Below are 25183 nucleotides of genomic sequence, written 5' to 3'. Positions count from 1 at the left end.
AGAAATAAATATTCTAGCATTTTTTTCTTGCGAGCTGCAAACCGATTTAAAAAATTCTGGCAGAAGAAATTTTCTTTTCCATTTCTTGTGCGTAATTTTATATGAATTTTTCGTTTTTCTTGAGAGCTGCAGTCATTTAGTCAGTAAAAAAAATTACAACTATTGCTAGTAGAGATTTCAATATATTAGAGAACATATTTGCTGCCGTGACGTTACAAAACCGAAGTGGGTTATGACTTGGGTTACAAAATTGCAAACTCAGCAAATTTGAAAAGACTAGTGTATACATTTTTTGTAGTAATATTTGAAGTGTTTAAGGTTAATTTTGCAAGTTTTTAAATGTAAAAATTTCTCGTTTATTTATTTCTTATCAGCAGAGCTGTCTGGCGAACTATCTGACGTGATGTTACATAACGTTACGTTACTCAATGCATTGAAAAAGTTTTGTTAATATTGTTTTTAAACGAACTTTTAACACAACTAAAATATTAATAATTATATGGAATATAGTATTTATTTAGACTTCAGCTATACTTAGGTTTATGACAAATTTGAAGCAAATCGGAGCATAAATACGGCCTTTCAAAATATCTCGGCCCTGGCGCCACCTAGCGAGGCCATTTTTCGCAAAAAGTTGCAGTGTATATTATAAAATGCACCCAAATTGGACTATAATTAATTTAGATACATGCCTTTTATTTTTTTTCACGGTAGACCTTCCGCTGGAAACGCCCATTTCTTATGATCGCACAAATCTGGTTAGCTGATTGAGCTACTATGTGAAATCGACTCCGGAGCTCAAAAAACATTAAAAGTAAAAATCGAACTCCCAGTTGAAATAAGCAAGCTAAATAAATCGACCGTTTTAGAGGCAAAAAAAATATTTTTTTATGGCTCCGACATCTTCTCAACATGAGCTTGAAATAGAGGGATAGATCCTTACAATTTGTTTCTTTCGTATGGCGAACGAAAAATTTTAATTTTTCCAGTTATTGCAATATAATTCAATAGTGAAATCTAGATTTAAAATTGGCCCTTTTGTACTTATGCAATCAAAATTGTTGAAATGCATTTTAAAGTACGCAACACCTATCAGCGCTTTATTCAATTTACACATCAAATATGGTAACTATTGTTGGTTTAAATAACTTTTGAAAAACATAACGAGAAAGAACAGAAGGTCAACATAAAAAATAATAAAAGTAATTTATGTGTTATTTTTGCAAATTTTATTGTAATTTTAGCTTATAATTAAATTTGAGACTTTCAACAATGCATATGGATTAGTTAAACAATTCATAAAGTAAACATTAAATGTAACAATATTTGTTTTTATTAATTCTAAAATTTTAATTACACACAACTTTAACTTATTGCCAATTGTACATCTTCAAAATTATATAAGTGATACATATGCACACATTTATAAACTATTTATGTGTGTATTTGTACATATGCACCTAAATATGTATATACATACATATGTATGTATATTTACATAGCTTTTCATGTACATATGTATGCATGTGCAGCGCTCTAATCATATTTTACTTAGATTTTCAATTTATGTACTGCTATATGTATGCTTTGCACTAAATTTTGTTACCACTTTTAATTTTATTTGGCATGCTGTTTTGGCTAACAGCATTCACTAAATTAAATATATGTATATGTATGTATGTGTAGCTAACTTTATTATATATGTACATTGTATGCATGCTTGTTTGTTTATTTCTACATATATGCTTAATAAAGTTTGTCATTGTTGCTGATTGATTGGATTTATTTTACCACTATTTGTTTTTGCAAAATTTCACTTTCAAGCTTTTTCTCTTTTATGTATTGCAAGAGTTATTAAATTCTGGTATATAATTGGTATATGTTGCGGTTGTTCTTACTTTTGTCAGCCGTGTCCATAAATGTCATTGCAAAATCATTTAAATTTTCATTAAGCAGTAATTCTTTTGTAATTTGATTTATGTAAAAAAGTGAACTTAAAATATTTTTTCATTATTCATCTCCCTCTATTAATATTGTTTGCTGTTTTTTTTAATGATATTTGTTTATTTGCTTAAGTAATTGTCAATATTTAGCCGGTTTGCGCTACATACATAGAAATGTTGAGTTTTAATTAATTTAAATTGAATTTTTAATAATAATTATATTAACATATTTATGCTTTATTGGCTTACAGAAGTTAATTAAAAATCTAGTTTATTTATTTATTTGTAATATTTTTTCTTGCGGCACAGCAATCGCTCGAATTGCTGTTTACAATCTCAAAAGATTTCGATATAAGCTTTTAAAACTAATAATTTCAACCATTAAAGTAAAATATGTATGTATATTTAATAAATGTGTCTGTGTGAAAGTGTGTGTGTGTGCTTTTAAATATATCTCTTTGTTGTCCCTACTTTCTCTAAACAGACATACTTATTACACATGTAAGTCTCTATTCAGTTCCAAATTATGGTGTTGCTCTTATATATTCAATTATGCACTATACAGAATTTATTCCTCTTCATCACCATCCTTTTTCTGAGCGGCTTTTTCGTTGCGAGCGGCTTCCTCTGAAAAAAAAATAAAAAGTTTGTAATTTAATTTTAAACATGTATGTAGATTTATTTTAATTTGTTACGTATACTAAAATATAATTAGGCAGATACGTGAAAAAATATGTAGATAAACTCCTAGGCCTACCAAAAATCTACAAATCTATCCTATTTATCAAAGGCAAGTGCAGAGTGTTGATCGCAGTTATACAGGGTGTCCCAGAAGTAACGTGCCAAACTTTAGGGGAAGGTAGGTGGGGGGGTGAGCTCACTGATAAACAAAAAATTTTCAGGTAACAGTGTCACCGTTTTTGAAATATTTACATTTTTTCGAATTTAAAAAAAATCGTGCCTTTTCATGTGTTTTCTTTAACTGCAACTACAAACTGGGCAATACTTAGTAAATTTTTTATGTAAAATACTTCCAGATAGTTGCCTCTCCATACTCAAATGCAATGTTGTTAAAAAATATTAAGGAACCATCATAAAATTAGGACTATTTCTGGATTTTTAACTTTTTGATATTTTCTTCCCCAACTTTGACTACCTCGAGTGAAAAAAAAATGTACTGAGCTATAACTTTACATTACATAAAAAAATTGCTCATTTAATAAAGATTTCAGAAAGGTGCCACACTTACTGTTTTGAATAGAAAAAAAAGTTATAGCCGCTTTTGTGGGTAAAGGACTGAGACACGCTAGAATGTATTTAATAGATTTAAGTTGAATTTGCTCTTGTTACCGTCAAATGACATGCTAAATAGTACAAAGGTACATTATTACCTGCTCCTGACATTATTTTATGTTACTTACCGGAATTAGTGAAAGTGGTTTTTGTGAAACTGGACGAACATTGTGTTATTAATACTATGACAGAGAACGCAGTATACGTCGCATGAATATGCGGATATTCACCTAATTTACGGTGAAGCTTGCTGTAATGCCAGAGCTGCTCAAAGACTCTATGCAGAGCGATACCCCAATCGTCGACATCCGGGTCGTGAAGTATTCGCCCGGACCCATAGAGAAATATATGAAGGTAACTGATTTTTACACCTTTCTTGTTTGCTTGCTTGTTAATTAACATTTTTCACTTTTTTAAGGTCGCATACCTGGAAGGCGTGGCGTGTTGAAGTTGTGTTAGAGGAAGTGGAACTAGGTCCATCGACTTCAGTGAGAAAGATGGAAAGACGGACGGGAATACCAAAAACTACACTTCACAAAGCTTTAAAAGACCAACGATTTCATCCCTACCACATTCAACGTGTTCAGGCTCTACAAGAAAGAGATTACCTGTCGAGGGTTAGATTTTGCCGTGAAATGTTGCGAATGCATGAATCAGACCCCAACTTTTTTAATAAAATAATTTGGAGGGATGAATCATCATGCAAACGTGATGGTTATTTTAATTTACATAACCTTCACAGTTGGCAGATAGACAATCCTCACGAAATGAGAGAAGATCGTTCGCAGTACCGGTACAAAATAAATTTATGGTGCGGTATTTTTAACTGTCAGATATTGGGACCTGTGGAACTGCCGCCAACGCTCAACTCTCACAGTTATTTAGAGTTCCTTCAGGAACGGCTTCCAACTATTTTGGAAGATGTACCCTTAAACCTGCGGCGAAGACTATGGCTTCAAAATGACGGGTGCCCTGCTCACTGCGGGCGTGAGGTAAGAGCTCATTTAGACGAAACTTACCCTCGCCGATGGATTGGACGATATGGGCCAATCACCTGGCCCGCTCGATCACCAGACCTGAATCCATTAGATTTTTTCCACTGGGGCTGTCTTAAGGACAAAATTTATTCAAAAACAATTCAAAACGAAGAGCATTTGCGGGAACAAATAAATGGAGCTGCTGCTGAGATAGCCCAATTGAGTTTAAGATCTCTAAAAGCGTCTTTTCTTAAAAGGTGCCGAGCTTGTATTAGAGTAGAAGGTCGCCAATTTGAGCATATTTTATCAATAAATGAATAAATTTTTCTTCAAACAACTCATGTATATCTTATTTCACGTGAACCCATCCTTCACACAAAATATTGATAGATATAGCCCTTGTTATAGACTCTAGTCCGAATTCCGGTAAGTAACATAAAATAATGTCAGAAGCAAGTAATTATGTACCTTTGTACTATTTAGCATGTCATTGGTCGGCAACAAGAGCAACTTAAATTTAAATCTATTAAATACAGTTTGTATTAGTGTGTCTCAGTCCTTTGCCCACAAGTGGCTATAACTTTTATTTTCTATTCAAAACAGTAAGTGTGGCACCTTTCTGAAATCTTTATTAAATGAGCAATTTTTTTATGTAATGTAAAGTTATAGCTCAGTACATTTTTTTTTCATCCGAGATAGTCAAAGTTGGGGAAGAAAATATCAAAAAGATAAAAATCCAGAAATAGTCCTAATTTTATGATGGTTCCTTAATATATTTTAACTACATTGCATTTGAGTATGGAGAGGCAACTATCTGGAAGTATTTTACATAAAAAATTTACTAAGTATTGCCCGGTTTGTAGTTGCAGTTAAAGAAAACACATGAAAAGGCACGATTTTTTTTAAATTCGAAAAAATGTAAATATTTCAAAAACGGTGACACTTTTACCTGAAAATTTTTTGTTTATCAGTGAGCTCACCTGCCCACCTACCTTCCCCTAAAGTTTGGCACGTTACTTCTGGGACACCCTGTATATATATATATATACTGTGACCAGATTTCTGTGGCCAAAAGTCGGGACATTTCTGAAGTATCGAGTACGAACATACAATCTTGTTTTTATAATAAAAAGACATAAAATATCTAATATATTCATTGTCACAGTGTTTGTGGTTGTATGAGAATCGGATGTAAAGTATATTTCATACCGCTAGGTTCAGGGGGCGTGGCACCTCCCATACAAACCGAAAATTTAACACTGCAAATCTCTGGAAGTGTTCATGATAGAGTTCTTGAACATGGTATGGAGATATACGAAAGCAATCGCATAGTCATGAAAAAAATTGGGGTTATTGGAGAAAGGGGTGTGGCTCTTCCCATACAAACCGAATATTACTCATTCGCCTGTTATATGTAGTTGCAATTTTTTTCATTCAAAATGCAAATTTAAAATAAAAACATCTTGAGAAAGTGACCAGTTTTTGGAAAATGATATGCAGATCAGTAATCTACGACCCAAAAGTATACGTTTCTCAGCGTTATTATTACCATGTTTTCATCAGTTCGCTTTCTTGTTTTATCCAGATATTATAGCACTTATTTAGAATACATAGAATATGCAAAACTAATCTAGGTATCTACCTCGTCGGTGGTAGTTATTGTTATCGCGCCTAAAAATATGCAGCAAAATGTTTATTGTAAGCGCTTTAATGATACTAACTGTAAAGTCAATAAAATTACAGTTTAAAAAACTAAAACCTCCCTATTATAATTGCCATTCCCACTGTCATCAGGTATGTAACTTGAGAATAGAAATCGCTGCATCTTTTAGGCGCATCAATATTACATAGTTACATCTCTAGCTAATAGAAGGAAGGTAAAAAAACTCACTTAGCGACACGACATGCAACTGCGCAGCAAAATATTCTTTCCACATGATACAGCGAAACAATGGTGGCGCCTTCCGCGGAGTGCTAATCCCTCTTTGTCGATTTGACAGTGTCCATCCTTTCGCTGACGTCATAAAAGTTATTTTCGTACTAGACGTAAGTAGATAAACGTACCCAAAAAGGTATTATGCGCATAAATTTTTGATAGTTGGTACTATCTACTTTTAGGCTTATGTAAACAAAGCAATCCTTTTTATCCGAGAACGAATAGAATATACAGTGCTATCTGGGTCGAGTGAACTAATTAATGCAAGACCAGTTCATAAAATGCAGATTGTTCACTATATCCAGATTGAGTTTTTTGTTCTTTAAAATCAATTTTATTGCGCAGTACGTCTTTTGAAGTTAAATTTTTAAGAACTCTGAAATGTCGTCTTTTGCCTCAGCTAATGCCAAAACATGTTTCCTGTTGTTGTTCTATCGTTGTCGTCAAGCTCTATTAGCGGTAGACCCTGGAAGCGTGTAGCCTCGATGGGGTCTGTCCATAAGGCCAGAGGCGTTAGCAGGGTGGGGTTCAGTGGGTATGCGAAGAGATGCTGCGAGTAATGGGGCTTCTCTCCGAATGCGGGGAACTCATTTGGCACATCTGCATTTATTCTGCTCAAGTATGAGTTCAACCTGCTGCAGTAGCCAGATCGAAGTTGGGCTATGGGGTCCGAGTCTCCCGAGGCAGACGAAGCTCTGTCTCGTCCACGTCTGGTGGTTGCGTTCCCAGAACGGCATACACAGATCGAGAGTCTATATAACTGTCGGTAGTCTGTTGGGTACAGAGGTAGTTTTTTGAACCCCCGGACTTCGTCCGTCAGTTCATAAAGATGCCTTGTGACGTGCCGTCGCGAGGGTTCTTCCGCAAGAAGATGTCTGTTCGGGTACCTAACACGATGACACCCTACTAGGAATTGCTTGCAGAGCATTGTGTTATGCTCCTTAATCGGGAGCATATTGGCCTCGTTGCGCAGGTGATGTTTCGGCAACATCAAAAGGCATCCTGTCGCTGTCTGACTGCCGTGTTTTGGCAAGTCTGCAGTTTCATCCACTGCGTCCTATTAGTCCCCGATAACCACACAGGCGTTGCATAATTCAGAACCGGGAACTTTGTCTTAGGGGAGAGGGTTAGGCTCCGTGCAGTGACGAAGCGAGAAAGCTCGGTGAAATAACCATTATCGAGCAATCGTCAGCATAAGAGATGTAGGCTTAACGTGATTTCCTGCCAACGGCTTTAACCACGGTACCCGCATTTGGCACAACGGATTAATTTTTGCATTAATCACTGCGCTGAACTGCAAGCACTTCAGTACCAATTGGCAGTATGTGGTGGACACACTTACCACCTTGGTAGGGTCGAGGCCTACCTAAACCTCTGACGTTCTCTGGATCACGACATCCGGTTGCAATGCAACTCCACATTGAACCATTGCTGGTTCTACCCGCATTTAGGTATTAAACCACAGCCACCACGATACTCCCCAAAAGGGGCCGTACCCATGAACAGACCGGAGTAATGCTCGCCGGTGAGATTTGCTGGACTGGCTCAACTCACCCTGACCCACTTAACTGACTCAGCTCACACTAGAACGACTTACAAGACTACTTCACTCCACATTCATACTCAGTCTTGCTCGTCTCACAAGTCTAATCGCCTCGCTCGTGGGCACCCTCCACATCCAGGAGCGGTGACACCACTTGCTCAACTTTCGACCGATCGAGTTGCTCGACACACATTCACCATCTTGCTCCGTCTTGCTCATCTCACACGTCCTACTGGCCTCGCTCGTGGGCACCCTCCACATCCAGGAGCGGTGACACGGCTCAGCTTTCGCAACGGATCGAATTGCTCAACTTGCGCACAACTTTTTCACCATTTCCAGCGGTTTCCACCACACTTCCTCCAATTACAACTGTTTTCACCATTATCTCCATTATCCCCATTTTCACCATTTTCTCCATTTTCTAGTCGTGTAAGCCATGCCAGTGTTTGCCTTGGCTACCTTGCAAGCCTTGCTTGTGTCACCAGTTTTGCTCGTCTCGCCGACGAACACACTCCGGGGGCATCTGTTCCCCGTGGCACCATTTTTAAAGTCTTTGGTATGACTTTCGAAAGCAAATGGCTCTTCTCCCAAATGAACCATACCACCGATTCAGGATTGGTAGCCTTTGACTGGGGTACCCGGGATTGTGACACCCGTAGCCTCGCAACGCGAAACCCCCCTGGGTTCGTTGGTACGGTAATCTCCACATCGGAATCTGCGTAAGCACATGTCCTACACAGGTTCCCATGCGAAGCATCCCTGTTAATTCAAGCCGACATGGAAACCCCTAAGGGCCCCCATGTCACCACTTAAGGTCTAGCCCCGCGACAAGGACAGCAACGTTTCGCTAGACAGCATAAGAGACAATCGAGACTACCTCTGGTGGTAGAGGGAGCGTAGAAATTTAAATGTTGAACAGTAGTGGGGAAAGGGCGCCACCCTGTTGAACTCGCTGTTTTATTTTCCTAGGTTTGCTCGATTTGTCTCTAAAGATCACTGACGACCACTCAGGTATTTCGCAGCCCACCGTTTGTCTTCTAGTAGCGTCACTTGAATAGTTCTATATAGCTATCGGGCGAGAAGACTCTCCTTTGTTGGACGGTTTCCCCGGTGGACAATCACCTCACGGTTGACCAAAGCTTGCTCACACCAGAGGCGAAGTTACAGGTCTTCAGATGGTCTTCCCACTTCTTCCGCTTATGTACGTTCACTAGTTGCCGAATCTCCGAGTTGAGATCCCTAATACGGGGATTTACGGGATCGGCCTGGCGAAGGGATTAACCTTTTTGTTATTAAATTTGTCGTTACAGTTTTGAATTTGGAAGGAATTGGTTTTAAATTTTGTTCACTCTACAAAGACACAAAATTGTTCACTCTATAGAGTACTCAATGGAAAAATTTTCATGTTCACTCTTTCGAGGTGTTCGTAGCATCGGGTGTTCACTCCAGCCAGATAACACTGTAATATAAATTATATGTTTTTTCTGGCTTGTAGTTTTCGAGACATCACCAGAAAACGGGTTTCTGTTAAAGAAGAAAGGGCGGACCCCTATTTTGTGAAATTCTTTGTAGATATTTTGTAAATGTGTAATATATTGCAACATCATTTGCAAACGAAATATGGCAAATTTAGTTACCTTTCGTATGACATGTCACTTTTTTTTGATGGGTTAACCGATTCTCGAGATAGTAGAAATTTTTGTGGTCGACCTTTTTCTCTTTACTCAAAAATTGCAATGTGACGATATCTTGAAAATTATGCCAATTTCGGCCTCAGCGACCGATTTTACATGGGAATTGGATGGTCTCGTTTTTGGGGTTTTTCTTAGTGTAAACTAGTGTAATCGATTATAAAGCAAAACAAGAATAAGAACGGGAAAGAGACCTTAAACACTGAACCACACAGATGAGCTAGAAAACCGGTATGCAAGTCATTTCAACCTACCGTAACTTAGTTTACGTTTTCTGCTTAGCCCTCTGATTACTGCCTCATATAACTCACTTACTTTAACATTACATAATAAATACTTAACTCCATTGATTGATATATGTAAATAACTATGAGTGTTAGGACCAAATAAGCAAAACCATTATTCCTCTTTACAAAATAATATTATGTTGCTATAATTAACAATAATCAGAAAATATAATTCGCTACCAAGCAAGCCCAGATAACTATGAATTTTCTCTTCGAAATAACTCGTGCAGACTGGCATAATGTGAGAGAACAAGACTATTTAGCAAATTGTGGGTTCCGCATAATAACTTCCTCCCTCACCCACTCTCCTCATTGGCTAACGAGTTGTTTCGAAGATTATTTCTGTTTAACAGCTAACCAAGCACAATTGCCTTGGAGCAGTGATTTGTGTGCGTAAATGGGGAAATCACTTGTGTCATGAGCAAATTTGTGCTCCAATTAGGTGAAGTAGTAATCGTGGTATCCTACATACATACGTACTTACGAAGGTTCGGGATGAATGGCACTCGTAGCTGGTGAGGCCACTGAACCAACTAAACAATCAAACGCCTTGGGTATTTCTAAAACTTTTGTAAATAGCAATCACACAATTTCAGTGGTTTGTGCAAATTGCCAAAGAATTATTATGTAAATGGATAAATTGAGTTTTTGGTTGTACCAAAGCAAAGCTTTGCGAGACTGATGCCAACAGTGTATTTCATTAGGAAGATGGAAATGGTGAATATTTGCCCAAAAGTTTGCGTGAGATCGTTTGGTTAGTCAAGGAAAATGTTTGAATTTTCTTTTCTTAACTCGAGGGAATAAATTGTACAGTTTGTTTGAGAGCTTATGCAAAAAGATGTGCAATGACTTCTTAGTTACGGTATACATTAAAACAAAGGTTGGCAGCCCTCACCGCGCGGGATGTATCAGGTCTTGCTTATTTCCATTCTTATTGGCACCATCATATAATAAAAATCAATATGTAATTACAAAATATTTTATTCGAAGCTACCTGGTCGTATAAAAAGGTTGCGGATTCTTTATGTAATAAATAACAACTAAATTTCAATTTCAGGCTTCTGCTGTTCTGCTGTTCGTTGATATTGGAATTACATATGTATGTACGGACATACATATAATGCATCTCTGTTATCGGCTATAAAACCTGAAACAAAATTGCTGATCCCAAAAAATGTATTAATTAATTAACGCAGCCAATAATATTTTGCACAAAAAAGAGCCCTTGGCAATGGTATGTACATACATACATACATACATGTGTACATATAATGCTGCCCCAAATAACCTTGGACATTGCTCGTGGGTATAGCAAGCACGCACTTTTCGAAGGTCAGGTAAAGTTAAGGAGGGATCAAAGTTGAATTGAATTTCAATTAACAACATTTTTTGGTAATTAACGCAAACTAAATAGACGCATTGAACGTGAAAAATTCTGTGGTGTACCAATAAAAAAATTTGGGTCAGACAACATTATACAAATACATATGTATGTACATACACTCCGCTTCGCTTGAATAGGTATACATTTTTTCTTCAAGATCCGAGCTTATATCTGCACTTGTGGACATCAGATTAATTTCGTTTTAATTTCATTTTGAAGAACGATCATTTTCTAAAAGAAAAGTGGTGAAGAAAACACTTCGTTTATTTTGGATTTTATTCCACTTGAATAGGCACAGTGGCTTTAACACAAGGAAAGGACTACATTGAATCAACAATTGTACTATATAACACTTTAAGTGTTAGTTACTACATCCTTAAATTTAATGTACGGAAAAAAACCCCTAGCCAGAATACAGTTCTAGGCGCGTTTTGAAAATTCAAGGACATCTCGCTGCTTTATTCGCCGGGAAGAACAACTGCCAATGTCATGGATTGTCTGACTCGCAAATTTTGCAAACATCTAATTTCAAACATTTTTCATTGAGTTTAGGTGCTAAGAATAGAAAGAACGCTAGAAATACTACTCTGCTTCGTCATTCTCGTTTTTACAGTTCTGCAGTGCGAATCGGTGCGTAAGTTTGTAAAAAAAATGTCCTTAATACTTTTTTTGCATGATTTTTTCGTAATTTTGAAAACTTAAAATATTATCTGAACTGATCTAAAAGATTTTATATCTTATTGTACATACTACATAATTACTTTTTTAGTTTTTAATAAAATGAAATGAAATTCGTAGTAAATATACCATGTGGTGCCATGAACGCCAACGCTTTTCTTTAATTTTGGTCCACTATCTCGACAATAAGATGCTGACCTCGTAATGGACTTTTTCTTATTTCAGTCTAGCTTTTGTGTTCTGGCACTTCTGTTCATGCGATTCTGTGTGCCGGCTTCAGCTGTCAAATACATTAGCATTTTCTTCAGATTTATTTCCAACAGATGGCCTGCAAAGTTCTGGATCCGTGAAGTCCTTCATTTAAGCATTTCTTGCAGTTAAGAGTTCGCCTGCTTCGCCCATTTTTGCTCTGTTTTAGTTCTAAATGTCCTTTAAATTCTTAAGAAGAATGCTACGCGTACATGCGTCTATTCAAGTGGATCAAAATAGTAAGCATTTTCGTGTAGTTTCATAAAGGGTGAAATAAAATGCAAAGTGATCAAAGCGTTTTCTTAATTTTCACCACTTGTCTTCGAAATTGACCATTCTTCAAAATAAGTTTAAAATGAAGCTTCTCCAATGCCCACAAGTCCACATATAAACTCGTTTCTTGAAGAAAAAATGTGTCCCTACTCAAATGAAGAGGAGTATCTGTATATAAGTATATACATAGGTGTATGGTTTGCTACATATAATTGAGTTTAGCGCTCTTTGAATATAAAAAAATAGAATTGTATAAGGGAAAGGATGAAAAAAGATGGCGTTTAGGGGTTTATTAAACGAAATTACCATATTATGCACATATCGATGGTGCTGTGCAATAACGACACAATTCAAAATTCAAAAAACAAAAACTGTTACTACTGTTAAGTGGTTCTTGTCTCTAATCCTTGTCGAATCTATTTCCTCATTTCCATCCCTTACTAAAGTAAGCGGTAAGGATTGCTAAAGTGAGTACAGAAGATTAGACATGAATTCGACAAGGATTAGAGACGTGGGCCACTTAACAGTAGTAACAGTTTTTATTTTTTGAATTTTGAATTGTGTCGTTATTGCACAGGACTATCGATATGTGTAAAATCTTCGGGATTTTCCTTTTATTTATTTATTTATTTTTTTTTAGGAAATTTGCTAAGCTATATTGTTCGAAATTATCAAAAGTGGCCGTTAACAGATTTTTGCCAAAAACGGTTTAATTTGACCTTTGGCCCCGCGGATAGGGACTTTTCTCATGTTGTTTAAAAGCACAAAAGGAAGTGCCAATGCAAAAATTCAACCTCCCTCTAATTATTTCGAAGTAAAATGTCTTTATTCCATGTACTATTATGTAAATAAAGAAATTGCTTAATCTTTCCTGCCTAACACTTTTTTCTCAGATATTTGTAATTAAACGCACTTACCTTTAAGCGACTGCTCTTTCCAGATTTTTTTATTATCATTGAGACAAGTGAGCCATGGTTTTCGTATACTAAACTTTGGCGTCACTTTTCCACCAGCAGGCTTTCCGCTACCCTCCTCCTGTTGCGTAGCTGTTGATGTGCCGCCTTCGTCGATGCTTGAGCTTAACCGACTGCGTGCGCTTGCCGACGCACCATCAACCGGCACATCGCCAGCATCTATACTCGCATTTGTTGTCTTGCACATTGGCGCTAACGGTGTCAACACATATTCCAGCATATCGGACATAACCGATAGACTGGGATCCACAATGAAATCAATAAAACCGATTTGTGACTCTGGAAATAGTATATTGTTACGATCACACATCGGGCTAAACGGCAGGCCAAGTTCGCGCTCCAGATCACCCTGTCGAAAGAATTCTTCGAATAACAACATCGTCCAGCGATGGTGGAGATTCCAACGTTTTGCCGGATGCGAAATATCACAACAATGTAGTACCAATGCCATCGCTTTGGACTTATCCACCGACGCTTCGTTGAGCGTCAGCAGATTGCGCATATTCTTAAGTTGTTGAAAATGGAAGGACATATCGGTGGCCAGCACCATGTCAATGATGAGTGTACGAAATTCCCGAAACTCTTCGCGTGATAAATTGTTCAGTATATTGCAATCGTCCTCTTTGAGCAAACGAAAAGCGGCGCTCACATGATGATTCTCCAAAACGGCACGATCATTATAGAGTAGTGCCTTTTCCGAACCGGACATTACGTGGAAGTTGTTCGTGGTGCCGGTATGTTCAAAATCATGTATGAGCGCGGCAAGCAAAGTGGCGAAGATCTCCAAGTCAGTCAGCCAATTCATGAGACCCGTTTGGCAGAGTATATAGTGCGTCGTTTGGGTAACATCGGCCGCATGAATGTTGTTGTGATATGGATTGCGATAGCGGCAGTAGCCCTCTTCGACGCGATTCAAAAATATTTCCAATGTGGCAGGTGCTATCTTGAATTTATGTATGATGCCATAGCGATTGAGCAAATCGTAGCTGAGGTATTTGATTGGTTGGCCGCCAGCTGCTTCCGCTAGGGCGAACACATCAAATGACCAGTCATCCAAGTTCTGTAAAGAAAATGAAAATATTAACGAAAGAAATTGAAATAACTAGGTAATCTTTACAAATATAAAGTATTCCTTAAGGGACTATAAGGTATGGCAGCGTGGAGCTGCAATGTGAATGCATCACCTTTTTGTTTTTGTTGTTAATGCATGTTTGGTGATTTGAATACAAGCGAGTTCTAACCAGGGTTGGATAAAGGATTTTTCAAATTGTACCAAATTGGTCTGGAATAAATGAATGCCGAAAACGGGAATTGTTTCCGTGCTTAGACACGATTTATTTCACGAAAAAAGGAGTAGAAGTAGGCCACATGATTGTAAAGTAGGGGCCATTAAAGAACTAATTCAGAATTCTAGCGAACCACTCTTAAAACAATTGAATAACCTAGGTATTTCATTAAGCTGATTAGTATAGGGGTTCCGAGTTTCTTTTTTCAGAACATCACTATTGACTTCTAAGAAGTGAGGAGCATACAATATATAGCGTGGATGCAACAGTACGACAATTCACAACGGACAGCCGAGAAATTATATACCCTACTCTCAATCAGTGCGACCGCGGGCTTGTGAAAAATTGTAGCAGAAAAGAGACTTAAAATGTATCAATATGTATCACTTTTTTTCATTTAAGTATCAAAGCATAAATATGGTATAAAACCAATAATTTTTATGAAAAACCATTTTCCAAAACAATTTAACATTTGTTGCACGAGCAAGTTGAAATTATTTCTCGAATGCGATTTGCGTAATAACCACCAGCACGCTTTCTATCAAGTGAAAATATGGCTGTCAAACTATCAAATTGCCTGCAATAGATGTCAAGCAATAAGGCGGTATCCATTGGAAATATATTTTGTGACATGGTTATCACGACATTGGAGTTTTCCTGAGGAAACAGGGCCCTACCGAGCACCGAATTACCGAGTACCAAGCCCTAATTTTTGTTATTGAACATAGCGAAAATAAAAAAATGCAGCGCTGTTCACATTTTGACGTTTTTCGACATGGACCATGAATCACAATACATGAAAGGTTCGTTCAGAGAACGACAATGAACTTTTGGATGTACATTGCCAAAGGTGCACGACATGTTTTGTAATGCATACAAATTTACAGATGTTTTCATTTGTATTTGGAAAAGTATCAAAATTGAAAAAAAAGTATCTCTCCAAAATTCATCGAAAAATGTATCAGTTTTGATCCACTTGGATCAAAACGGTCACACTGCTCTCAATCCTCCTACTAAAGCTGATGACATAGAGCTGGTAGGACGCATGCCCGAAGATTACCTAAGATTCCTATAAGCCTCGTGGTCTTCAGTGAGTGGTGGGGGAATAAGCGAAGTGCATGCCAGCAAGTACGCACACCAGCAGCAGAGTTAAAATTGATGCACAGAATTTCTTTCGTGCTCATCAGCTCAGCCCTTAACTCAGCTATAAGCTGCCTATCCACTCGAAGCCTTATCGCAAACGAAGTCAGAACAGTACTTTTTGGGAAGTTCTCATTTATTCGCATTCAATAAAACATATATGTAAATACTCATTTGCCATGACTAAGTACTTACCTTAAGTATTTGGACAACTTCAGGCGGAAATTGCATGAGCGCCGTACGCGAGACGCTACGATATATTCGATCCACAAATATACCAGCGCGTATTGCATGGGCAACAGTACGAAATTTCGGCTTCTCATCGTTTCGTCTGCGTGTAGTCGCTGATTGCCGCGTAAACGTGGAGGCCAACCACTCACGCACCTCAGGTGGTACAGCATCTGGTTGCACCTCGGATAATTCGTCATCTTCGTCGGCGAGGCGTCTGTGAGTTGGGTAGTTTTGGAATTGATGAGGGAAAGGTGGATAAGGGTAAGTTGGAGGAGAAAAAAGAATACCAGAAATTTATTAGTATTTGTATTGTATTCAATGTTTTTATTGTGAAAAAAAAATGTAAAAGAAATTAAAACAAAATTATTTTCTACAATTTTTAATATGATTACGAGTTAATACATAAAAAGAATGAAAACTTAAATATTTTTGTTGAACAAAAACAGAAAATAACACAAGAACTGCAAAAGCTAAAAAGAAAGAAAAAAACAAAACAGCAGAAAGGGATTCTTAACTTTTACGCATTCGAAATTAAAGGAAAGTATAAATAAGTTTGCATCACAGCGCAAAAACTCAAACATTTGCGAAGTTTTGTACATCACTCTCGTGTGTTTCGTATTAATTCGGTTTTATTGTTTTCACATTGGAGAGAGGAGGACGTACATAGTATTTAGGAGGTTAGTGCCAGCAGTGGCAAGCGGTAACGGAAGTGAAAGTGCGAAAATGCAATAATAGTTAGTAAACAGAAATTTGGTTTGAGTTTTGAGTTTATTTTTGGTAGAGCTGATTTGTTTGTGTGTACTTGTGCGCTTTGTTTTGGCACAAACCGCCGCCCCACAGCACATGGCTTAAGCTGCTGCTGCTGCTTAATAAGAGCGTGTAAATTTTGTTGTTTTTTGCTGCAGGAAGTACAAAAAGCAAACACAGAGCATGAAACACAAGTGAATGCACAAAAAATCAATTAAAAGTGTTGGGAAAGTAGAATAAAGAATAAACAAAGTTAGATTAAAAAAAAAAGAAAATGTATAAACTTTTTATTTATGTACAGTGTAGAAAGGAGTATTACATTTTTAATTACTTATGTAAGTATTTATTTATGTTCACATGTGTGTAAGTATGTACAAATGTAAGTAAGTGCTTGACAAAGCTGTCATTAATCTAACTTTTAAGTGAACGAATTCGCATTGCACGGCAACTGACTGACTGATTATATGTACATGTGTATGTCTGTGTTGAAATGCAAATGCGTTTGTGTTTATGTATGTGAAAGTGCAAGAAAGTACAGCGCAGCAATTAGAAAGTAGTTAAGAGTAGTTAAGGTTGCTGTATACATATATGTACGTAAGTACATAAGTATATACTCATAGTTAGTAGTTTGAGTGGAAAGTGCAGTTAAAGGGAAAAGATTTTAGCGCAAACTTAAATTCAAATTCGCGAATTTTTTTGTATATTCGTTACAAAGAAGGTGCCATGTACTTGCGGCAGAAACTAAGGCTGGGACTAACCGTAAATTCGAATATGCGTTCTGGTATTCGTGTATACGGATAAAATCCGAATATCTGTTCCCCGGATATCCGTTAAATAACCGGTTATTCGGATTTTTTGATCAGTTATTCGAATATTGGAATACGAATTATTTGCATATTCAAAAAATCCGGATAGAACTTCCAGTGCTACGCAGTGTGGCGACTAGTAAAAGCTAGGTGGACAAAAGTCAATGTTGCACAAGAAATACTCCAAAAGAAACATCAATGCAAATTATTTTTGTAGAATATCAGTAAATAAGCAGTATGAAGATTCAAATAGTAAGGAAGATGGTGGTATTATTTTTGAAAACTGAGAGCGAACCTTATAGTTCCATTCACATTTTTATGTTTTAATGAGTTCTACATATAAGTTTTATTTTAAATTTAAAACGTGTACTGTTTTCTAAAGATTTTGAAATTTCTGTATACAGATTTATGCCCATACATATGTATCTTTTGAAAGTTTTGAAAAGTATTACTCTTTTTTAATTTGAAAACCAGAAATATTTTTTTTAAGGCATAAGATATTTTAAAATATATAATAAACATATTCTTTAAATTCCCTTTCTAAAGAATTTTCATTCGGCACTATAGCTGTTGTATTTTAAAACGTTTACCACAAAGTTTTGGGTCAATGGGGTATTTCCGACCCCAGTTATAGACATTTTTTTTTTTTTTAGTTTCTTCCTTATTTATCTATCTAAAACACTAATAAAATAATTTTGTCCAGCTAGCTTTTTCTATTCGCCACACTGTGCGCAAGTACCAACGATTTTCTTCCAAAAACACAAAACAAAAATCGTTAAACAGCAGGAATTTAAGTTGCAAGAGTGAAAAATTTCTTCTGTTTGTTGGTGTTGTTTCTTTTTTTTTATTGTGCCTTAAAATTTGTGAGTGTAGTGTTAGGTTACACACACAGTGTATGCGATCTTTTGTGGTTAGTACAAAACCAGTGTGTATTTATTTACATCCATATTAGTATTTGGTAAAAATTTGGGCATTGAGCTATTTTTTTTTTCAAAATATTTTGAACGCATTCGTGCAAAGCCTATGTAGTATTTTTAAACTTTTTTCACACACATACATATAAACAATTTTTTTTTTGCTACAAAACTTTAAACTATGTAACTCGCACAAAATAAACAGAAAAATTCTATAAACTGCAATAAATTTTCATAAAAAACGCAATTCCTCAAATTCCGCCGTTGGCATAACTTGCTACCATAGCTATTTACATATCGATATACATATTTATTTGCCCAGCAGAAATACATGCACACACACAAACCAAAATACTACAAAATGCGCTATGTTGCATTCAACTATATTTATTTTTCATGTTATTAAATTTTAAAGGACTTTTGGCATTTTAAAACAATAATAAAAAAGTACACTCGTATTTGCGGAAATACAAAAATCTCCTCAAGCTCTCTGAAAAAAAAAAAAAAACGTAAATAATCAAGCATGTTTCGACATTCTATCAATCATTCAATAAATTTTTTAAAATTATTTCCAAGTTTTTTTTCTGGTGGTATTTTTGTTTTTACCATGGAACTTTTATTTCAACGGCAAATACTTTTGAAAAAACAAAAGTAAATTTCTCTCTCTCTTTTCACTGTGTATCAAAATACAAAAATGTGAAATTGAAGTGAATTAATGTCGGAACATACTTGAATATACAGGATTTCCACAATATTTGCACAGAAAAAAACCAGAACTTCCAGCATTTAGTATTTCGTAAATTTTGTTTTTTAAGTAAAGGTTGCTTAAGTATGAGGGTTGATTGTAGAACCTCCCAAAAGAGCAATGGGGAGAGACATGTACAATAAGGATTATAAAGTTTAAAGTAAATGTGGATTTAGCCTTTTCCATCTGGCTTTGAAGTATAATAACCCGTTGCTTTGTATTTTGACATTTAAGAATTCGGCATCACCGTTGAAACACAATGCCGACGAACGGCGAATTTTTCGCCGTGAAAATAACCTTTATTTTTCTTTCAGAGACTAATTTCGTAAAACGTAAGATTAATAGTGGTTATATTTAAACACTATTTTTATATTTTGAGCTTATTTTTGCTGGGATTTCCCTATTCGTTGTCAAAGCTTCCTTATTGAAATATGGTCACCTTATCCTTTGACAGCCTTCTGCGCTAAATAACGCTCTATATGTGTTTCAGTAAGCGAATTGTCTGGGCGAAAGTTGGACGTCAGCATTGCTTAGATGGACGAAGTTCGCCGTTCGCTGGTATTGTGTTTCAACGGTTAGGCATACCATTGTGAACTGAAACTTCATCCAAACGTATTTCTTGTTGAAGGCAATATTTAAATAATTTCAGTCGCAAAACATCCCCTTATTCTTCGCCAGCATAAAAAATATATTTTTTCATTTAACGCGTAAATATCAGAAGCACAAAGAGAAAATTGTAAACATAAAAATATCAGATGACCACATTTAAATGCGGTGCGGTGACCAACCGTACGTGATTTCAAAGGACAGTCCTTTTTCTTATGGTGGTGCCCTTTGATTTTGTTTATTTTTTGATATATGTTTATATTTTGATTATTTTAAGATCTATGTTGTCTTTTTTTTTTGGAACTTACATTAGTTAACTTCATGTACAGTTATTGACTTATATTACAGCCTGCTGGATACAAAGTTTGAAGAATGAAAATAACATCCAAAATGGTTAGAAAGCTCATCATTGTCATTTACAATGTCGAGACGAGTGCATTCATAATTTTTATTGAATGTAGTAAAAAATAGAAAATGAAGATTGTACAAAACTTGCATAATTGGCTCTGCGGGTAATACCTCGCGGTAGGGACTCCCGCTAGTACCCAGTAGAGCTAAAAGCTCTTCCAAAAGGCCTCTCTGAAAGTTATTCCTTTCCCTTTTTTTGTATGGATGGGCGAAAGTTGAAAGGCTTCTGCTTTCGCTACAAAAGAAGAGCTTTCGGAGGGTCTTTTGTAGGACGTAATTCAGAGGTTCTTTTAAATATGTTCTTTAAATTCGCAAAAATCATACTTCTTTAAGGAATTTATTTAAGGCTCATAACAAATATATTTTTTGGAGACTTAAAATGCTTATTGAATTTCATTTGTAATGCTAAATAATATTAACATATACTTTAGTAGGCCAATAGCCTTAGTAGTTAGTGCCTTTTTTTGGAATATAATTGTTTATAGTTATATTTCATTTCAAAAATAAAATAAAATATACCTAAGTACATTTGTGTAAATTGTTAACAGCAAAGCCCTTTCTAAGAATATGTTAATATTTATATGGGGCAGTGGAACCCACTCTATAAGTCACTCATCATGCCCGTGCTGGTATATGGTGCAGAAGCATGGACAATGACAACATCCGAGGGAGGCCACCACTGCGACGGAAAGACCAGGTAGAGAAGGACTTGGCTTCACTTGGCATTTCCAATTCGCGTCAGCTGGCACAGAGAAGAAACGACTGCCGTGCTTTGTTGAACTCGGCCAAAATCGCTTAGGCGGTTACAGCGCCATATAAGAAGAAGAAGAAGAAGTGGAACCCTAAAAGAATTTGGATCAACATTATCATAATTTCTTTTTACAGTAGGTTCTTCTTCTTCTTCTTTTTTCTCTTATTTGACACTACAACCGTCTTTTGGCTTGGGACGAAACCAAAAAGCTTCTCCAATTGCCTTTCTCCTGTGCGAATTTGCGACAGTTATTCATCCCGAGTGCATGAAAGATTTCAACCTATTAATTCCTACCAGAAGGGGTCTCCTTGACCCTGTTAAAAAAAAATACCTTAAGCGGTTCAAAATATTTACAAAAATGTTAAGCAGGAAAGAGTTACCGTAATTTACATCTGTTTGGCCGACATCGAGAACCAAGTTTATATGTATGCCAAATGATAGTTTATTATTAAGCATTAATATACCTAAAATTTCAGGTTGATGCAGCATTTGGTGCTTCAAAGTATGAAAGGAAATGCGCAGCACCGTCAACGAAAAATAAATAAATAAAAAATCAACGTTATTTTACAGTTACTTGTACTTCATTTTATCTGTGGTCATAAGCAATAACCGCCTAAGTCGAAAAACCTGAATTCGAGAAAAGACGTTTTAAGCATTTGGGGATACCAAAATATGTTCGTCTATAGCTTTTTAAATAGCCTAGCTGGCGAGATGGGGATTTCACATACACATAGAATAGTAGTTGCAGAATACGATAGCATATATAACTCAATACTTTCTTAAGTCGGCTTAGGCGGTTATTTCCTATGACCAAAGATATTAAAACTGAACGGGCTACAAAAATGCATATCCGAAATTTTTCTTAAAGTATTATTAACTTATTTACTGAAGGTCATTAGGATAAAATTCTTATACAAATTTAAATCGGATTTACTAGTAGAATACGCTACATTTTTATAAAAAAATGTATGAATATGAAACAAACATAAGGAAAACTGTACATGCTGAGGTGCAAAAGGGCACCTCAAATTTCTAGGGGTGTATGTATATATGAAGTATTTTTAAAACCCATCAAGTGATTGGAGTACAAGTTTACCGTACCATCTTTTTGTTGAGTTGTTTTAAATTTACAATACCAACAATACTATTTATTGCTCTTTATGTTCAAGATATACAAGAAATGATTTTTATTTATTTATGTGGGAATTTATAAAAATGCTGTTTCAAGGCTCTTGTATATACCTGAGCCATAAGTTCAGCGCCACCTGGTTAAAACATTATTTCACATTTTTTTATGAATTAAAAAAAAATCGTCTAAAGCTTAATAATAATCATAATTTCTTATTTGTTGGTGTTGATCCTAAAATATTATTATTAAATTTGAGAAATGCATATCTCGTAGCATTCTACATGCTGGTTAAATTTAATTTTAAAATTAAAAACAAAAAGTAAGCATTTACTAATTCTGTCAACATTCTAAATGTTTTATACACTTTGTGTTTCCTTGACTTTAACCTAAGCACCAAAAGATGCAAGAATCTCTCCACAACGATGTCATACGAAAGTAATGTGTATGTCGCTTTACGAAACTATAAATATAATCTATATATAGAACAAAAAAAAAATAAAAATTAAAAATAAAGTCCTTGCCACTTGTTTTGTTTGTGACTTCAGAACTACACACCATCCGCTCGCTTACATTGCGATGCTTCTTTTCATTCAGCCGTATTTGTTAATCCTTTCTTGGTAAAAAAAGGTAATGCATTCCCATTTTACCACTGGGACCATTTTACCGCTATAGTTGTTACAGCATTAATTTTCAGTCTTTATAAATACTCACTTAATAAAATGTATTATACCTTGCAGATGTAATCTTAAAGCCAATATAAGATTACAATCGAAAGGGACCAACAACGATAGTAACCTTTGGATAATAACGGATATTACTAATATTACAAAGAAATTAAGGTACGACATGGATCGTTATCTACTTTTGGTCACTCATACGCCACGAACACTTAAAGACTTACACACAAACATACATACCTGTATGAATATAAATTTATATGTAGACCAAACACTTTAACTGACCAAACACTTTAACTTTAATAGAAAGTATGTATAATAGGATTATATCTGTACATTAGACTGCATCACTCCCCATACAAAAAAAAATCGGTACTATTTTTCCATTGGAATTATAAAATCTATTATATCTTAAGACGCCCACCTAAATATTTCGAAAAAATATTAAGATTTAAGTGAGCTGGAGCAATTTCAAAATACCTCCAAAAGTGGAGTTTTTTATGAATAAAACTAGTTTCTTAAAATTTAAAAAAAAAAAATCTCTCAAATGACAAAACGCTGTTTTTTAACTTTTTTCAAAAATTGGTATAAAAAAAGAGCCAAAACTCTTCTGATTTAGACTTAAGAGGTGTCGGTGGAAAAGTATTTTTGCACCCTTTTTATTTCTTTGCTAATAAACTCATTCAAGGGATAAAAGAGAAAGGTAGGATGAACGAAAGTCATTCAAAGATGAATTAAGATGTGTTGGTATTTGAAAAAAATTGGGACACGTATGATGTTTTTTTTGGACAGAAATAAAAATAGTGTAAAAATACCTTTCTACTGAGATCCCATAAGTCTAAATCAGAATAGTTTTGGCCCAGTTATTCAAGTTTTTCGTAAATCAACCTTTAAAAAAAGTACAAAAAACAGCAACAAAAATCTCATTGTTACGATTCCGTTGAAAAGATTTTTAAATATTTTTATGCAGATTTTTTAAGCTTAATCTGCTCTGTCATCTGAGGGGACTTTTTTCAAAAAGTTCTTTACGAAACTATTTTTATTCATAAAAAACTCCATTTTTGGAGGTATTTTCAAATCGGTCCAGCTCACTTAAATCTTAATATTTTTACGAAATATTTTGGTGAACGTCTTAGAATATAAAAGATTTTGTAATCCCGGTGGAAAAACCGCAACTTTTTTTGGTGATGCAGTCTACTGTACATAAATATGTAGGTGCTTATTAATACGCACACCACGTATGGCAGAGTCGTACATACAATCTTTATTAGGTGTGTAACCCAGCTGCTTTATCAATTTGTGTTGAGCTTTCCTACGACAAAGGGTTTTTATGAGAAACATTTTCATTACAACTACATATAGATTTACAGATATTCTATGAACCGTCATTTACTAACAAATATTTTCCATTTGTTATTTGATATCCACTAAGAACCTGTACATAGTGCAAAGGTACATACATATGTATGTATATACGAACGAACTCGTAAACAAATACATATTTACATAGAGAGCAGAAAAAGTTCTAAACCTTTCATGTAGTGCTTTAATCGGTTTAAACTTATTTTTGTAATGTAACGCTTTAAGGCTGTTGAATTTAGATAGATCATACAAATGTACTTGCATAAATACATAGGTAAAATTTACGCAAGTCCATAAAATATTAAAAAGTGCTCATATATAATATTACTTATTTAAGATCTTATATAATGCGGCGTTAATTCGGCTATAAACGAATTTCAGACAAAATGTCGTTCCACTTCCATAGAGAGGCTTGTGTAGGGTGATCCTTTTTAAAAGTGACATAAGTTTACTAAACTAAAAAAATGCAAATTTTACAGTTTTCCTTTGAGTGATAAGGAAAAAAAGTATCATATGCACAGTTAATTTAATTTAAATTTAAATTACTTTCACTACCGGTTTGATGTTTAAATTCGGGAACGTAAATGAGATTTCTCGCAGTTTCCTCTCTTTTGTGAGAGTAATTCGTACTCTTTTGCCTGAAACTTTCCCGGTCATTAAAAAAAGAGACATACTGTTATGCCCCTAAGCTGCTACAGTGTTATTCCACACTGTTTCACTGCTACAGTCCCGTATACTAGGGCGGTCCCAGAAGTACCCGACAAAGGAAACAAAGTAATTGCGAAAATAGATTTTATTTTGTTCACGTTACTTTATTTGCAGTAGGAACTGTCAGGCTCCTGAAAATAACTAAATATTCACCATAGACTCTACCTCTTTATTGTTGGCAAATCCTTTAACACCGAGCCATTTTTTTCAGATTTGGAAAAAGAAAATAATATGAGGAAGCATAAGCTGTTGTAAAAAACGATGTTCAACTGGGAGTTAGAATTAACCAGACATATTGCTAACGGCCCTAAGTCGTCGGTCATTAAATTTAGTGGATTTTTTTTACATTTTCTGGCTTAGTGAACTTTGACGGATGTTCGTCTAGCTACCAAATATGTGGGTCTGTTGTTCAATGTCTGGTTATCACTGCTTCCCAGTTAAACCT

The 25183-nt window shown here is 35.5% G+C and overlaps 1 protein-coding gene across 2 annotated transcripts in view; it reads right to left on the bottom strand.

Annotated features, from left to right (window-relative positions):
* Positions 1-664: 664 nt before the first annotated feature.
* Positions 665-25183, bottom strand: part of LOC118740478 (calcium/calmodulin-dependent 3',5'-cyclic nucleotide phosphodiesterase 1) — a 737853-nt gene continuing 713334 nt past the window's right edge. The window contains exons 5-7 of one of the 2 annotated variants that reach the window (XM_036472034.1): positions 15850-16099; positions 13172-14288; positions 665-2570 (exon numbers count right to left, since the gene is read on the bottom strand). In XM_036472034.1, the coding sequence (XP_036327927.1) occupies positions 2512-2570; positions 13172-14288; positions 15850-16099 (1426 nt within the window). In that variant the 3' untranslated portion in view covers positions 665-2511. The remainder of the gene's footprint in view (positions 2571-13171; positions 14289-15849; positions 16100-25183) is intronic. The other variant, XM_036472036.1, reaches the window with a different exon arrangement.

The sequence above is a fragment of the Rhagoletis pomonella genome, unplaced genomic scaffold (genome assembly GCF_013731165.1).
Source record: "Rhagoletis pomonella isolate Grant_MI unplaced genomic scaffold, Rhpom_1.0 Rhpom_scaffold_00006, whole genome shotgun sequence".
NCBI classification, from domain to species: Eukaryota; Metazoa; Arthropoda; class Insecta; order Diptera; family Tephritidae; genus Rhagoletis; species Rhagoletis pomonella.
The sequence above is the reverse complement of the archived record's forward strand: the minus strand, read 5'-3'. Positions and strand labels throughout refer to the sequence as shown.